At 62.1% G+C, this 16,892-nt stretch overlaps 1 protein-coding gene across 1 annotated transcript; it reads left to right on the plus strand.

Annotated features, from left to right (window-relative positions):
- The first annotated feature begins 466 nt into the window (after positions 1 to 466).
- DDX39B (DExD-box helicase 39B) lies at positions 467 to 14,847 on the plus strand. Its single transcript, XM_030970310.1, has 11 exons — positions 467 to 541; positions 3,349 to 3,581; positions 3,994 to 4,121; positions 4,519 to 4,611; positions 5,506 to 5,689; positions 6,934 to 7,052; positions 8,764 to 8,895; positions 9,666 to 9,775; positions 12,129 to 12,255; positions 13,486 to 13,726; positions 14,489 to 14,847. Exons 2-11 carry the CDS (start codon positions 3,371 to 3,373, stop codon positions 14,503 to 14,505), a joined length of 1,362 nt encoding a protein of 453 aa, XP_030826170.1. The 5' UTR covers positions 467 to 541; positions 3,349 to 3,370; the 3' UTR covers positions 14,506 to 14,847.
- Positions 14,848 to 16,892: the final 2,045 nt, after the last annotated feature.

Consider the following 16,892-nt stretch of genomic DNA (forward strand, 5'->3'; position numbering starts at 1 on the left):
TACCTCATCTACGAGAAGGGGCGGAGCCTCTCCACCGAGACCGTCTCATTGGCCACCATCAGCCTGTCGGGCGACCTCTGACCCCGCCCCTCGCGCGCGCAATAAAGCGATTGGTTCAGAGCCGCGATGCGTCATAACCGGGGGGGCGTGGCCTGGCGTTGGCGGGAACCGTCGCCATAGCGACGCGGGGGGGCGGGGCTTCTACGGGGGGCTTTCGCTCGGCGCGCGGCCTCTCTGAGGACCCCGCAGCGGGGCTGCCCCCGGCGCTGCCCGAGCGGAGGTGCGCAGGCGGAGGGGCCGGCGCGGGGCAAGGCGGGCGGTGCGGGAGGCGGTGAGGGCGGCGCGGGAGGCGCCGGGAGCCCCGAGAGGGCGGCGGGAGCCCCGGGAGTTGCGGCGGGAGCGGCGGCCGGGCCGGGCGCTCAGGCGATCGCCGCGGGCAGCCCCGGTCCAGGCGAGGGGCGAGGCCCCTGAGCGCGCGCGGGCCGGACCGGAAGTGACGCCCAGCCCCGCCCTCTCGGTCGCGGCGGTCGCAGCGTTCGGGGTGAGTCGGGCCCGGCCGGAGCCGCATCCGCCGCCATCGCCGCCCCCGCCGCCCATCGCCCGCTGCCCCCGCGCCCTCCCCGCCCGCCCCGAGCCCCCCTCGCCCCTCGGCGCTCCGGGGCCGCCGCCGCCGCCCGGGCCGCGCCGGGGCCGCCGCCGTTGTGCGCTCCAAGATGGCGGCGCCGGGGGGCGGGAATGGCGGCGGGGGAAGCGCGGGGGACCCTCGCGGGGGAGGGGGCGCGGCCCCGGCGGGCTCGGGGTCGTTGGTCCCGGTTGTGACGCCCCCAGACCCATTGTGGGGAACGGGCCGGCCCCGCGCCGCCGGCGGCCGCTCGGTGCCGGCCCCGGCCCCGCTCTCCGGGGAGGGTTGGGGGTCCCGGGGTCCCCTCGGGCGCCCGGGTCCTGCTGGGGTCGGTGGTCCTGGGGGCGGTGTCGGTGTGCCTGGGGGGGGCGGTGGTCCCGGGAAGTGGTCGGTGGTCCCAGGGAGGGTCAGTGGCCCCAGGGCTGATGTCGGTAGCCCAGCAGTGATGTCACTAGCCCGGGGGTGATGTTGGTAGCCCCAGGACCAGTCGGTAGCCCCAAGGCTGATGTCGGTAGCCCGCAGTGATGTCGGTAGCCCGGGGGTGATGTTGGTAGCCCCAGGCCAGTCAGTAGCCCAAGGCTGATGTCGGTAGCCCCAGGGCTGATGTCAGTAGCCGCACTGGTGACCAGCAGTGCCGCGGGTGGTCAGTAGCCAAGAGGTGATGTCGGTAGCCCCAAGGCCGATGTTGGTAGCCCCGCTGGTGTCCCCCCAAACCCCGGAGCCATCCGTAGCCCCAGGGCTGATGTTGGTAGCCCCAATGCCTGTGTCACTAGCCCAGGGGAGATGTTGGTAGCCCCAGGACCAGTCGGTAGCCCCAAGGCTGATGTCGGTAGCCCCAGGGCTGATGTCAGTAGCCCCACTGATGACCAGCAGTGCTGTGGGTGGTCAGTAGCCCCAGGGCTGATGTTGGTAGCCCCAATGCCTGTGTTACTAGCCCAGGGGAGGTGTTGGTAGCCCCAAGGCTGATGTTGGTAGCCCCACTGATGACCAGCAGTGCTGTGGGTGGTCAGTAGCCCCAAGGCTGATGTCACTAGCCCGGGGCTGATGCCAGCAGCCCCATAGGTGCCCCCCAGCCCCAGGAGCAGCCAGTAGCCCAAGGCTGATGTTGGTAGCCACAGGGGTGATATTGGTGGTCCCAGGGGTGCTCGGTAGCCCCAGTGCCCATGTCACTAGCCCAGGGGTGATGTCGCTAGCCCAGGGGTGATGTCGCTAGCCCAGGGGTGATGTCGCTAGCCCAGGGGTGATGTCGCTAGCCCAGGAGTGATGTCCCTAGCCCAGGGGTGATGTCGCTAGCCCAGGGGTGATGTCGCTAGCCCAGGGGTGATGTCGCTAGCCCGTGGGTGATGTCACTAGGCCAGGGGTGATGTCACTAGCCCAGGGGTGATGTCACTAGCCCGTGGGTGATGTCACTAGGCCAGGGGTGATGTCACTAGCCCAGGGGTGATGTCACTAGCCCGTGGGTGGTGTCACTAGCCCAGGGGTGATGTCGCTAGCCCAGGGGTGATGTCACTAGGCCAGGGGTGATGTCACTAGGCCAGGGGTGATGTCGCTAGCCCAGGGGTGATGTCGCTAGCCCAATGCCCATGTCAGTAGCCCCAGTGGTGACCAGCAGTGCCGTGGGTGGTCAGTAGCCCCAGGACCAATGTCACTAGCCCAGGGGTGGTCAGTAGCCCCATGCCCATGTCATTACCCCCATGGGTGATGTCACTAGCCCCAAGGCTGACGTCACTAGCCCTGTGGGTGATGTCACTAGCCCATGGATGATGTCACTAGCCCATGGATGATGTCACCAGCCCCGTGGGTGATGTCACTAGCCCATGGATGATGTCACCAGCCCCCTGCCCACGTCACTAGCCCTGTGGGTGATGTCACTAGCCCATGGATGATGTCACTAGCCCGGGGCTGATGTCACCAGCCCATGGATGATGTCACTAGCCCCATGGATGATGTCACTAGCCCTGTGGGTGATGTCACTAGCCCCGTGGGTGATGTCACTAGCCCATGGATGATGTCACTAGCCCCATGGGTGATGTCACTAGCCCATGGATGATGTCACCAGCCCCCTGCCCACGTCACCAGCCCCGTGGGTGATGTCACTAGCCCAGGGCTGATGTCACTAGCCCAGGGGTGGTCAGTAGCCCATGGATGATGTCACCAGCCCCCTGCCCACGTCACTAGCCCCGTGGGTGACGTCACTAGCCCAGGGCTGATGTCACCAGCCCCATGGATGATGTCACTAGCCCAGGGCTGATGTCACTAGCCCATGGGTGATGTCACCAGCCCCGTGGATGATGTCACCAGCCCCATGGATGATGTCACCAGCCCAGGGCTGATGTCACTAGCCCATGGATGATGTCACCAGCCCCGTGGGTGATGTCACCAGCCCCGTGGGTGATGTCACTAGCCCATGGGTGATGTCACCAGCCCCCTGGGTGATGTCACCAGCCCCGTGGGTGATGTCACCAGCCCCATGGATGATGTCACCAGCCCCCTGGGTGATGTCACCAGCCCGTGGATGATGTCACCAGCCCCATGGATGATGTCACCAGCCCCCTGGGTGATGTCACCAGCCCATGGATGATGTCACCAGCCCAGGGCTGATGTCACCAGCCCGTGGATGATGTCACCAGCCCCCTGGGTGATGTCACCAGCCGATGGATGATGTCACCAGCCCAGGGCTGATGTCACCAGCCCCCTGCCCACGTCCCCCGCCCCGCCGCCCGCAGGGAGGAGCTGCCCGTGGCCGGCATGGCGGAGAACGACGTGGACAACGAGCTGCTGGACTACGAGGATGACGAGGTGGAGAACGCGGCGGGGCCGGACGGGGCCGAGGCGGCGCCCAAGAAGGACGTGAAGGGCTCCTACGTGTCCATCCACAGCTCGGGCTTCCGCGACTTCCTGCTCAAGCCCGAGCTGCTGCGCGCCATCGTCGACTGCGGCTTCGAGCACCCCTCCGAAGGTGGGGCTGGGGGGTCTGGGGGGATTTGGGGGGTCTGGGACCGTCCTGGGCGGGTTTGGGACCATCCCAGGCGGTTCTGGAACCATCCCTGGGGCTCTGGGTCTCTCCTGGTGACTCTGAGACCATCCCGGGGGTCTCCATGCCCCTCCCAGGGGTCTCAGATCCCCTCCTGGGGTCTCTGGGGGTCTCTGTGCCCCTCCCGGGGGTCTCTGGGGGTCTCCGAGCCCCTCCCAGGGGTCTCTGGGGGTCTCCGAGCCCCTCCCAGGGGTCTCTGGGGGTCTCTGTGCCCCTCCCAGGGTCTCTGGGGGTCTCTGTGCCCCTCCCAGGGTCTCTGGGGGTCTCTGTGCCCTCCCGGGGGTCTCTGGGGGTCTCCGAGCCCCTCCCGGGCGCTGACCCCGCTTTCCCCCCCCAGTCCAGCACGAGTGCATCCCCCAGGCCATCCTGGGCATGGACGTGCTGTGCCAGGCCAAGTCGGGCATGGGCAAGACGGCCGTGTTCGTGCTGGCCACGCTGCAGCAGCTGGAGCCCGTCACGGGGCAGGTGCGGGGGTCCCGGGGGCTGGGGAGGGGTCCTGGCTGAATTGGGGAGGGGGCTGCGCTGCCGTGTTGGTGCTGGCCACGCTGCAGCAGCTGGAGCCCGTCACGGGGCAGGTGCGGGGTCCCGGGGGCTGGGGAGGGGTCTCAGGGACTGGGGAGGGGTGTCTGGAGTTGGGGAGAGGTGTCTGGGATTGGGGAGGGGTCTGTGAAATTGGGGAGGGGTCTGTGGAATTGGGGAGGGGTCTGTGGAATTGAGGAGGGGTCTGTGGAATTGAGGAGGGGTCTGTGGAATTGGGGGAGGGGTCTGTGGAACTGGAGGAGGGGTCTGTGGAATTGGGGAGGGGTCTCTGGAATTGAGGAGGGGTCTGTGGAATTGAGGAGGGGTCTCCCATGCCCCCCAGGTGTCGGTGCTGGTGATGTGTCACACCCGCGAGCTCGCCTTCCAGATCAGCAAGGAGTACGAGCGCTTCTCCAAGTACATGCCCAGCGTCAAGGTGGGTCTGGGGGCGTTTGGGGGGTTTGGGGGGCTCTGGGGGGGTCCTGAGGGGGTCTTTGGGGTCCTGAGGGCGTCTTTGGGGTCCCGTCCCTCACAGATTTTTGGGGTATCCCTGGCACAGATGTTGCCGGTTCTCACAGGGCTCTGTTGGTGTTTTTTGGGGACTCTCGCACACAGATTTCTGAGGGGATTTTTGTGGAAATATTGTTGGTTTTGGGGGCCTGTCCCTCACAGATATTTCAGATATTTCAGGCACAGATTTTGCTGTTTCTCAGGGGATTTTGGCTGTGTTTTTCGGACCCTATTTCACACAGATTTTTGGGGTGTTCCTGGTACAGGTGTTGGTGTTTTTCGGGGGGCTGTCTCACAGATTTTTGGGATATTTCTGGCGCAGATTTTGCTGGTTTTCGGGGAATTTTGGCTCTGTTTTCCACACCCTATCTCACACACAGATTATTGGGGTGTCCCCTGTTTAGGTGTTGGTGTTTTTCGGGGGGCTGTCTCACAGATATTTGGGATATTTCAGGCACAGATTTTGCTGGTTTTTGGGGAGCTGTGGCTCTGTGTTTCAGGGTGCCTCTCACACAGATTTTTGGGGTGTTCCCCCGTTTAGGTGTTGGTGTTTTTCGGGGGGCTGTCCATCACAGATTTTTGGGGTATCTGTGCCACAGATTTTGCTGGGTTTTGGGGGGATTGTTGCTGTGTTTGTCAGGGTGCTTCTCACATACATTTTTGGGGTGTTCCCTCATTTAGGTGTTGGTGTTTTTCGGGGGGCTGTCCATCACAGATATTTGGGATATTTCAGGCACAGATTTTGCTGGTTTTTGGGGAGCTGTGGCTCTGTGTTTCAGGGTGCCTCTCACACACATTTTTGGGGTGTCCCCGCGCTTAGGTGGCGGTGTTTTTCGGGGGGCTGTCCATCAAGAAGGACGAGGAGGTGCTCAAGAAGAACTGTCCCCACATCGTGGTGGGGACCCCGGGCCGCATCCTGGCCCTGGCGCGCAACAAGAGCCTCAACCTGAAGCACATCAAGCACTTCATCCTGGACGAGTGCGACAAGATGCTCGAGCAGCTCGGTGGGTCTGGGGTCCCCGGGGGTCCCCGGGGGTCCCCGGGCTGGGGGGAGCCCCAGCAGCCCCACGGGGGGCTCTGCTGTGGGCGCTTTGGGGGTCTCCGTTCAGTTTTTGGGGTCCCCGTGCAGCCCCCCTGGTTCAGCCCAGGGTGTTGTGCTGGGACCCCCGAGTCCCTCAGAGCCCCCAAATTCCTTCCAGACCCCCCAAATCCCCCCCCATTCCCCCGTTTCTCCCCCAGAACCCCCAAATTCACCCCACGACCCCCATTTTTCCCCCCCAAATCCCCTCACTGAGACCCCAGACCCCCAAATCCCCCCCAGAACCCCCAAATTTCCCCTCCAAATCTCCCTCAAACCCCTCAGTTTCGCCCCCAGACCTCCCAAATCCCCTCTCAGACCCCAATTTCCCCCCCAGAACCCCCAAATCCCCCCAGACCCCCCAAATCCCCTCTCAGACCTCCCAAATCCCCTCTCAGACCCCAATTTCCCCCCCAGAACCCCAAATTTCCCCCCCAAATCTCCACCAAATCCCCTCCCTGACACCCCAGACCCCCCAAAACCCCCAAATTTCTCCCCCAAATCCCCCTACAACCCCCTCAGTTTCGCCCCCAAATCCCTTCTTCACCCCCCCCAGACCCCCCGTGCCCCCAAATCCCCTCCCTGTCACCCCAGACCCCCCAAAACCCCCAATTTCACCCCCAAAGCCCCTCCAACCCCCAGTTTTTCCCCCAGACCCCCAAATCCCCTCCCAGACTCCCCCGCCCCCCAGAACCCCCCCAAATTTGCCCCCCAAATCCCCTTACTGAGACCTCAGACGCCCCCATTTCCCCCCAGACCCCCAAATCCCTCTCCCCCCCCCAAATCCCCCTCAACCCCCGTTTTCCCCCAAACCCCCAAATCCCCTCCTGACACCCCAGACCCCCCCATTTCCGCCCCAGACCCCCCAAATCCCCTCCCAGACCCCAATTTGCCCCCCAGAACCCCCAAATTTGCCCCCCAAATCCCCTTACTGAGACCCCAGACCCCCCAAAATCCCCAATTTCACCCCCAAAACCCCCAAATTTCTCCTCCAAATCCCCCCAACCCCCAGTTTCCCCCCAAATCCCCTTCCTGAGACCCCAGACCCCCCATTTCCCCTCAGACCCCCAAATCCCCTCTCCACCCCCCGTGCCCCCCATTTCCCCCTGATTTCCCCAATTTCACCCCCAAACCCCCCAAACCCCCTGATTCCCCCCCGTTTCCCCGCAGACATGCGGCGGGACGTCCAGGAGATTTTCCGCATGACCCCGCACGAAAAGCAGGTCATGATGTTCAGCGCCACCCTGAGCAAGGAAATCCGCCCCGTGTGCCGCAAATTCATGCAAGACGTAATTAACTCCTCCCACCTCCTCCTTAGCCCCGCCCACGCCCCGAGCAGGCCCCGCCCCCTCCCCCCCCCCCCCTCACCTTTTCCCCGCCCCCTTTTTGCGGAAGATTTCTCGCGCCCCTCCCCCCCTCCTCCACCCACCGCCGCCCTTCCTCCTCCTCCTCCTCCTCCTCCTCCTCCTCCTGCTGCTGCTGCTGCTGCTCCTGCTCCTGCCGGCGGCGGGCGGAGGATGATGACGATGACGATGATGATGATGATGATGATGGTGATCATGATGATGATGGTGATGATGATGAAGACCCCCCCGAGTTGTGGCTGTGGCTCAGGGGGGGGATAAATCTCCCCCCCCCCCCGGGACCCCTCCCTCAATTCGCGAGCCGGACACGGCGTTGTTGAGAGGACACGGCGGGAGCCCTTCCTCCTCCTCCTCCTCCTCCTCCTCCTCCTTCTTCTGCTTCGGCCTCCTCGGCGCGACGCCCGGACCCCCGGCCCCGGAGCCGGCCCGCAGCAGCAGGAACCGGGGGGCTGGGGAGGGGGAGAAAGACCCTGGGGGGAGACCCCGGGGGGCGGCGGGGGGCCCCGACAACGGGGTCCTTGGGGGGGGGGGCTTTGGGGGTCAGGGCTCTTTTGGGGTCCTTGAGCCTCTTTTTGAGCCTCTTTGGGGGTCTCAGGAGCGGTTTTAGGGCTGTTAGGGGCAGTTTTAGGGGTCCTTGAGGCTTTTTAGGGGTCCTTGAGCCTCTTTTTGGGGTCCTTGAGCCTCTTTTGAGGGTCTCAGAGCAGTTTTGGGGTCCTTGCGGCTATTTTGGGGTGTCAGGAGCAGGTTTGGGGTCCTCGAGCCTGATTTTTGGGGTCTCAGGAGCAGTTTTAGGGCTGTTAGGGGCAGTTTTGGGGTCCTTGAGGTCCTTTTTGGGGTTCTTGAGGCTCTTTTGGGGTCCTTGAGCCTCTTTTTTGGGGGTCTCAGGGGCAGTTTTAGGGCTGTTAGGGGCAGTTTTAGGGGTCCTTGGCTTTTTTGGGGTCCTCAGATGGGATTTTGGTGTCCCCAGATTTAATTTGGGGTGCCCAGGGCTTATTTTGGGGTGCCCAGATGGGCGTTTTAGGGTGGAAGTTTGGGGTGCCTTGATTTGATTTTGGGGTGCCCAGATTTAATTTATGGTGCCCAGATTTGATTTGGGGTGCCCAGGTGGGGGCTCAGATGGAATTTGGGGTGCCCAGATGGAATTTGGGGTGCCCAGATTTGATTTGGGGTGCCCGGGTGGGATTTGGGGTGCCCAGGTGGGGGCTCAGATGGAATTTGGGGTGCCCAGATTTGATTTGGGGTGCCCGGGTGGGATTTGGGGTGCCCAGATGGGCTCAGATGGGATTTGGGGTGCCCAGATTTAATTTGGGGTGCCCAGATTTGATTTGGGGTGCCCAGATTGCCTCAGATGGGATTTGGGGTGCCCAGATTTGATTTGGGGTGCCCAGATTTGATTTGGGGTGCCCAGATGGGATTTGGGGTGCCGGGGGTGCCCAGGCGGGGGCTCAGATGGAATTTGGGGTGCCCAGGTGGGGTTTGGGGTGCCCGGGTGGGATTTGGGGTGCCCGGGTGGGGTTTGGGGTGCCCAGATGGGATTTGGGGTGCCCAGATGGGCTCAGATTTGATTTGGGGTGCCCGGGTGGGGTTTGGGGTGCCCGGGGTGCCCAGGCGGGGGCTCAGCGCCTTCCCCCCCCAGCCCATGGAGATCTTCGTGGACGACGAGACGAAGCTGACGCTGCACGGGCTGCAGCAGTACTACGTCAAACTCAAGGACAACGAGAAGAACAGGAAGCTCTTCGACCTGCTCGACGTGCTCGAGTTCAACCAGGTGGGGGGACGCCCCGAAATCTGCCCTGGAATCGCCCCACAAATACCCCGGAATCGCCCCAAAAATACCCCCAAAATCTGCCCCAGAATCACCCCACAAATACCCCGAAATCTGTCCTGGAATCACCCCCAAAATACCCCCAAAATCTGCCCCAGAATCACCCCCAGAATAACCCCGGAATCACCCAAAAATCTGCCCCGGAATCTGCCTCAGAATCACCCAAAAATACCCCGGAATCACCCCAAAAAACCCCGAAACCCCGAATCACCCAAAATACCCCCAAAATTGCCCCAGATCACAAATACCCATTCCCCGGATAAAATACAATCACAAATACCCATGCCCAGTCACAAATCCCCAATTGCCCAGAATCACCCCAAAAATACCCCCGAAATCTGCCCCGGGATCACCCCAAAATCCCCCAGGATCACCCCAAAAATACCCCTGAAATCTGCCCCAGAATCACCCTAAAATCCCAGGGGAGGCCCTGAAATCCAACCCAAAATCTCCAAGATCCACCCCAAAGGCGGGTTCTGGGGTTCCCTGCAGGTTTTGGGGGGTTCCCGTGGGTTTTGGGGGGTTCCCAGCACGTTTTGGGGTTCCCGGTGGGTTTTGGGGTTCCCAGAGGGTTTTGGGGGGTTTTAGCACGTTTTGGGGGGTTCCCAGCGGGTTTTGGGGGGTTTTAGCACGTTTTGGGGGGTTCCCAGCGGGTTTTGGGGTTCCTGGCGGGTTTTGGGGTGCCCTGAGCCCCCGTTTTTGGGGTCCCCCAGGTTGTGATCTTCGTCAAGTCCGTGCAGCGCTGCATCGCCCTGGCCCAGCTGCTGGTGGAGCAGAACTTCCCGGCCATCGCCATCCACCGGGGCATGCCGCAGGAGGAGAGGTGGGGATCCCCGAAAATAACCCCAAAAATCACCCCAAAACACCCCAAAAATAACCCCAAAAATCACCCCAAAACAGACCAAAAATACCCCTAAAATAACCCCAAAACCACCCCCAAAACACCCCCAAAATACTCCCCAAATAACCCCAAAAACACCCCAAAAATAACCCCAAAAATCACCCCAAAACACCCCCAAAATAACCCCAAAAATCACCCCAAAACACCCCCAAAATAACCCCAAAAATCACCCCAAAACAGCCCAAAAATCACCCCAAAAATAACCCCAAAACCACCCCAAAAATAACCCCAAACCCAGCCCCTGAACCCTCGGCCATCGCCATCCACCGGGGCATGCCGCAGGAGGAGAGGTGGGGATCCCCGAAAATAACCCCAAAAATCACCCCAAAACACCCCAAAAATAACCCCACAACACCCCAAAAATAACCCCAAAAACAGCCCCAAAAATAACCCCAAAAATAACCCCAGAACAGCCCAAAAATACCCCAAAAATAACCCCCAAAACACCCCAAAAATACCCCTAAAATAACCCCAAAACACCCCCAAAAAACCCCAAAAATAACCCCAAAACAGCCCAAAAATAACCCCACAACACCCCAAAAATAACCCCAGAACACTCCCAAAATACCCCTAAAATAACCCCAAAACCAGCCCCAAAACAACCCCAGGACACCCCAAAACCAACCCCAGAACAGCCCCAAAAATCCCCCAAAATAATCCCAAAGACAGTCCCGAAACAACCCCCAAACCACCCAAAATAACCCCCCAAAAGCCCGTGAACCCCCAAAACCCCCCCTGAACCCCCTCAAAACACCCCGAGACCCCCAAACACCCCCTGAGACCCCCAAAATGCCCCTAAAACAGCCAAACCACCTCAAAAACCATCCCGAGACCCCCAAAGCACCCCCTAAACCACCCCCAAACCCCCCTGAGCCCCCCAAACCATCCCGAGACCCCCAAACCACCCCCAAACCCCCCCTGAGACCCCCAAACCCTCCCTGAATCCCCACCAAACCCCCCCAAGACCCCCAAAACACCACAGAGACCCCCAAAACACCCCCAAACCCCCTCCGAGCCCCCCAAACCATCCCGAGACCCCCAAAGCACCCCCTAAACCACCCCCAAACCCCCTCTGAGCCCCCCAAACCCTCCCCGAACCCCCACAAACACCCCCTAGAACACCCAAACCCTGCCCCAAACCACCCCTGAGACCCCTCAAAGCACCCCTGAGAACCCCCAAAACACCCCGAGACCCCCAAACCACCCCCAAACCCCCCCTGAGACCCTCAAACCCTCCCTGAACCCCCACAAAACACCTGTGAGACCCCCCAAAACACCCCTAAAACACCCAAACCCTGCCCCCAAACCACCCCTGAGCCCCCTCAAAGCACCCCTGACCCCCTCAAAACACCCCCGAGACCCCCAAACCCCCCCTGAACCCCCACAAACACCCCCTAAAACACCCCCTAAACCACCCCCAAAACACCCCTGAGCCCCCAGAAACACCCCCTAAAACACCCAAATCCTGCCCCAAACCGCCCCTGAGACCCTCAAACCCCCGAGCCCCCACAAAACACCTGTGAGACCCCCAAAACACCCCCTAAAACACCCAAACCCTGCCCCAAACCGCCCCTAAACACCCCCCCAAACCCCCTGAGCCCCACAAAACGCCCCTGAGACCCCCAAACCACCCCCCTAAAACACCCCTAAACCACCCCCCCAAACCACCCCTGAGCCCCCAGAAACACCCCTAAAACACCCAAACCCTGCCCCAAACCACCCCCAAACCCCCTGAGCCCCCCAAACCACCCCAGAGACCCCCAAACCACCCCCAAACCCCCCCGAGACCCTCAAACCCTCCCTGAACCCCCACAAAACACCTGTGAGACCCTCAAAATGCCCCTAAAACACCTAAACCACCCCCAAGCCCCCTCTGAGCCCCCCAAACCACCCCTGAACCCCCACAAAACACCTGTGAGACCCCCCAAAAACACCACTGAGACCCCCAAACCACCCCTGAACCCCCACAAACACCCCTAAAACACCCAAACCCTGCCCCAAACCGCCCCCTAAACCCCCTGAGCCCCCCCTGAGCCCCCACAAAACCCCCCTGAGCCCCCCAAATCCTCCCTGAACCCCCACAAAAACACCCTGAGACCCCCAAACCACCCCCTAAAACACCCCTAAAACCACCCCCAAACCACCCCTGAACCCCCACAAACACCCCCTAAAACACCCAAACCCTGCCCCAACCTACCCCCCAAACCACCCCCCAAACCACCCCCCAAACCCCCTGGGCCCCCCAGCCCCCTGGGCTGTCCCCCGTTTCCGCGAGGCTGTCGCGGTACCAGCAGTTAAGGTTTCCAGCGCGATCCTGCGGGCCCGCGAACCTGTTTGGGGGGCGTGGGGGGTCCTGGGCCTTCAATACGACGGGCCTGGGGGACCTGGGGCCTACCTGCCGCGTTATACAGGGGTCCGGGGGTCCTGGGGGGTCCTGGGGGGGTTGGGGGGGTTATAGAGGGGGTTATAGAGGGGTCCTGGGGGATTCTGAGGGGGTTTGGGGGCTCCAGGATGGTTTGGAGGGGGTCCTGGGAGGTCTGGGGGGTCCAAGAGGGGTCCTGGGGGTCTGGGAAGGGTCCTGGGCGGGTTTCTGGGGGTCCGGGTTTGGTGGGGTTCCAGGATGTTTGTGGGGGTTCCCGGGGGTTTCTGGGGGTTGCCAGGGGTTGGGGTTCCCAGGGCATTTTGGGGGTTCCCAGGGGTTGTTGGGGTTTCCAGGGGGTTTTTTGGGGTCCAAGAGGGATTTCTGGGAGTCCCAGGGGTTCCTGGGGGGTTTTGGGGGTCCCAGGGGGGTTTGGGGTTCCCAGGGGTTTTAAGGTTCCGAGGGTGGTTTTGGGGTTCCCAGGGTGGTTTTTGGGGTCTCAGGGGATTTTGGGGTTCCCAGGGTGGTTTTTGGGGTTCCCAGGGGGGTTTTGGGGGTCCTGGGGGTTTGAAGTTCCCAGGGTGGTTTGGGGTTCCGAGGGTGTTTTTGGGGGTCTCAGGGCATTTGGGGTTCCCTGGGGGTTTTGGGGGGTTCAGAGTGGTTTTATGGGGTTCCCAGGGGGGTTTTGGGGGTCTCAGGGGCATTGGGGTTCCCGGGGGTTTTGGGGGTCCCAGGGTGGTTTTGGGGTCCCGGGTGGAGGATTTGGGGTTCCAGGGGTGGTTTTGGGGTTCCCAGGGGATTTTGGGGTTCCCAGGGCATTTTGGGGTTCTCAGGGCATTTTGGGGTTCCCAGGGCATTTTGGGGTTCCCAGGGTGGTTTTTGGGGTTCCCAGGGTATTTTGGGGTTCCCAGGGCATTTTGGGGTTCCCAGGGTGTTTATTGGGTTCCCAGGGTGTTTTGGGGTTCCCAGGGCAGTTTTGGGGTTCCCAGGGCAGTTTTGGGGTTCCCAGGGTGGTTTTGGGGTTCCCAGGGCAGTTTTGGGGTTCCCAGGGGATGTCTGGGTTCCCAGGGGGATTTTGGGATTCCCAGGGTGGTTTTTGGGGTTCCCAGGGCAGTTTTGGGGTTCCCAGGGCAGTTTTGGGGTTCCCAGGGTGTTTTGGGGGTTCCCAGGGTGGTTTTTGGGGTTCCCAGGGCATTTTGGGGTCCCAGGGGATGTTGGGGTGCCAGGGTATTTTGGGGTTCCCGGGGCAGTTTTGGGGTTCCCAGGGTGGTTTTTGGGGTTCCCAGGGCAGTTTTGGGGTTCCCAGGGTGGTTTCTGGGGTGCCAGGGCTGTCCCGCTGAGCCCCGGGGCCGTTTTCGGGGCGCAGGTGGCGCGGGCCGGGCGCTTCGGCACCAAGGGCTTGGCGATCACGTTCGTGTCGGACGAGAACGACGCCAAAATCCTCAACGACGTGCAGGATCGCTTCGAGGTGAACATCAGCGAGCTGCCCGACGAGATCGACATCTCCTCCTACAGTGAGACCACAATCGGGGGTCTGGGGGCTTTTGGGGGGTCCTGGGGGGGTCCCTGTGGGGTTTGGGGGTCCTGGAAGGGGTTTTGGGGGGTCCTTTTTGGGGGGATTTGGGGGTCTGGGGGTGCAGGGTTTGGGGTGAACATCAGCGAGCTGCCCCACGAGATCGACATCTCCTCCTACAGTGAGACCAAATTTTGGGGGTTTTGGGGGGTCCTGGGGGGTCCCCTGTGGGGTTTGGGGGGTTCTTTTTGTGGGGGTTAAAGGTTTGGGGGTGCAGGGTTTGGGGTTTGGGGCGAACATCAGCGAGCGGCCCCACGAGATCGACGTCTCCAGAATGAGAAAATTTGGGGAGGTTTCGGGGGATTTTGGGGTCATTTTTGGCGTGGTTTTCGGCGGATTTTGGGTGGGTTTTGGGCACATTTTTGGGGTGGTTTTGGGGGGATTTTGGGTGGGTTTTGGGAACATTTTTGGGGTGGTTTTTGGGGGATTTTGGGTGGGTTTTTTGGGAGGTTTTGGGGTCATTTTCCGGGTTGTTTTCAGGGAATTTTGGGTGGGTTTTTGGGTGGATTTTGAGGTGATTTTGGAGGGATTTTGGGGTCGTTTTTGAGGTGGTTTTGGGTGGGTTTTGTGGGAATTTTGGGTGGGTTTTTGGGGAGGTTTTGGAGCTGGTTTTGGGGGCTTTTGGGGTGGTTTTTGGGGTGCTGCTGCCCTGTGTGTGTTTTTTCCTGACCCCCCTCCCCATTTTCTCTCTCTCCCCCCTCAGTCGAGCAGACCCGATAAGGACCCCCCAGGCCCCGCCGCCGCCGGGACCCCCCCGGGACCACCCCCCCAAAAAAAGTTACCCCCAAACCCGGCCCGGCCGCGGGGGGTTGGGCCGCCCCCCCCTCCCCCGGGGTTTTGTAGAAAAATGGCCTGAAAAGACAAAAAAAAAACCCAAAAAAAAACCAAAAAAAAAAAAGAAGAAAACAAAAAAAGGAGAAAAACACAAAAAAAAAAAAAAGTTTCCCCTGTGTAGCAGCTGGGGGGAGGGGCCTGGGGACCCCCGACCCCCCGGGACTCCCCCCCGACCCCCCCGGCTGTAAAATTTCTGGTTTTTTGGTAATAAAGTTTTGCCAAAACGGCCTCGAGCGTGTGGGGGCGTGGCTTCAGAATGAATGGGCGTCCATAAAAGGCGAAAGGGGCGTGGTTAGGTGGGCGGAGCGAAGGGGCGTGGCTCCGCTTCCCGCCTTTCGATGCCGCCGCCATTTTGGCTGCGGGTGGGCGGGGCCTGGGGTGGGCGGGGCCTGGCAGTGCCATAAAAGGGGCGGCGGCGGCGGGCGAGGTCTCTTCGGGCCTGGAGCGGGTGAGTGGAGGGGTCGCCTGGTGAGGGGGGAATTGGGGTTGTGAGGGGAAATCGGGGGTCGTGAGAGGGGAATTGGAGTCGTGAGGGGAAATCGGGGGTCGTGAGAGGGGAATTGGGGTCGTGAGAGGGGAATTGGAGTCGTGAGGGGAAATCGGGGGTCGTGAGAGGGGAATTGGGGTCGTGAGAGGGGAATTGGAGTCGTGAGGGGAAATCGGGGGTCGTGAGAGGGGAATTGGGGTCGTGAGGGGAAATCGGGGGTCGTGAGAGGGGAATTGGGGCCGTGAGGGAAAATCGGGGGTCGTGAGGGGAAACAGGGTTATGAGGGGAAATCCGAGGTCGTAAGGGAAAATCGGGGGTTGTGAGGGGAAATTGAGGATTATGAGGGGAAATCGGGGGCCGTGAGGGAGGATCGGGGATTGTGAGGGGAAACTGGGGGTCGTGAGCGGAAATTACGGATTATGAGGGGAGACCTGAGGCCGTGAGGGGAAATCCGGGGTCGCAAGGGGAAAATCGGGGGTTATGGATGGAGATCCGAGGTCGTGAGGGGAAATCGAGGGTTGTGAGGTGAAATTGAGGATTATGAGGGGAGATCGGGGGTTGTGAGAGGGGATCGAGGGCCCTGGGGCGGGTCTGGGGTCTCTGGGGAATTCGGGCGCTCCTGGGAGCGGTTTTGGGGGGATTCCGGCTGTCCCTGAGAGGAAATTGGGCTTAAACCGGCGAGACTGGGGTTCCCGGTGTGTCTGGGGCGCTGTCGCGGTGATGATGCCAAAGACTAGAGTCTCCGAGCCCCCTGAGGACAGCACAGGCCTGAGCGACGCCCCCAGACCCACCAAGACCCCCGGAGTCCCCCCGAAGCGCGGCGTCCGCCCGCTTCTCACGCCGTTCGTTCCTCCCCCGCGTGTCGCAGGTGCCGGTGACCGGCGGGACCGCGCTGACACCCCCGGTGAGACCCCCGTGATCCCCCCCTATCGTATCGGCGGCGGCGATGAGGAACCGGTTCAAAACCTCCGAGCCGCCGTGAGGACACACTCGCAGCGCACTGAGCCGCCGCCGCCGCTCCGGGCTCAGCCCAACGCCGTTCCCGGCGCGCCGGGGCCGCTCGCGGCGCTTTCCCCGCTCTGACTCCGCTTTTCTTCCGCAGCCCCGGACGAGCCCTCGGCACCGACAGCTCCAGCGCTCGGATGGGGGGAGAGGCGGGCGCGGGTTTGGGTGAAATAAAAGCGATTTTGGGGCTGAAGCGACTCGGGTGTTTCTGTGGGGCGGGCGGGGTCAGGGGTCACGCGGCCGGGCGCCATCTTGGATGGGGGAGGGTCCGCTCGGTGAGGGGGGGACAGGGCGAGACCCTCCCCCATCCCGGGAGACCCGGCCCGGCCCGACTCGAAGGGACGCGGGTCGCTCAATCCCCGCCCCGCTGCAACACGTACACGGACCGAGGTTCCGCCCACTGTGACTGATCAATAAAGATCAATAAATACAAATAAAAAGCGATTTTGGGTCCGTTCCGTGAGGGGCGGGGCGGGTGGGGCGGGCGGTGAGGTCCCGCCCTCAGCAAAGATGGCGGCGCCCTCAAGCAAGATGGCGGCGCGAGCGTTGCGCGCGTGCGCCTCACGCTAAGGCCCCCACCCCAACCCCCTTTCCCCACACGCGGGGCTGCCTCCGGCGGGCGCCTGACGCCGGTAGCGGCGGTTCCGCGGCTTTTAACGGCTCCGGTAGCGGCGGGAGGGGCGCGGAGATCCCCGGGCGGCAGCGGCAGCGCTTCAGGCGCGCTCCGGGGCAGCCCCGGCGGCGGGGGCCTCGCCCGCGCAGGCGCAGAGCGCAGCAGGCG

The sequence above is a fragment of the Camarhynchus parvulus genome, unplaced genomic scaffold, assembly GCF_901933205.1.
Source record: "Camarhynchus parvulus unplaced genomic scaffold, STF_HiC, whole genome shotgun sequence".
NCBI classification, from domain to species: Eukaryota; Metazoa; Chordata; class Aves; order Passeriformes; family Thraupidae; genus Camarhynchus; species Camarhynchus parvulus.

Excerpts from the sequence above, each read along its gene's own strand:
- DDX39B (XM_030970310.1), top strand. The coding sequence starts at position 3,371 with ATGGCGGAGAACGACGTGGACAACGAGCTGCTGGACTACGAGGATGAC. Across the intron at positions 3,582-3,993 it reads CTTCGAGCACCCCTCCGAAG|TCCAGCACGAGTGCATCCCC; the intron begins GTGGGGCTGGGG and ends TTCCCCCCCCAG. Across the intron at positions 8,896-9,665 it reads ACGTGCTCGAGTTCAACCAG|GTTGTGATCTTCGTCAAGTC; the intron begins GTGGGGGGACGC and ends GGGGTCCCCCAG.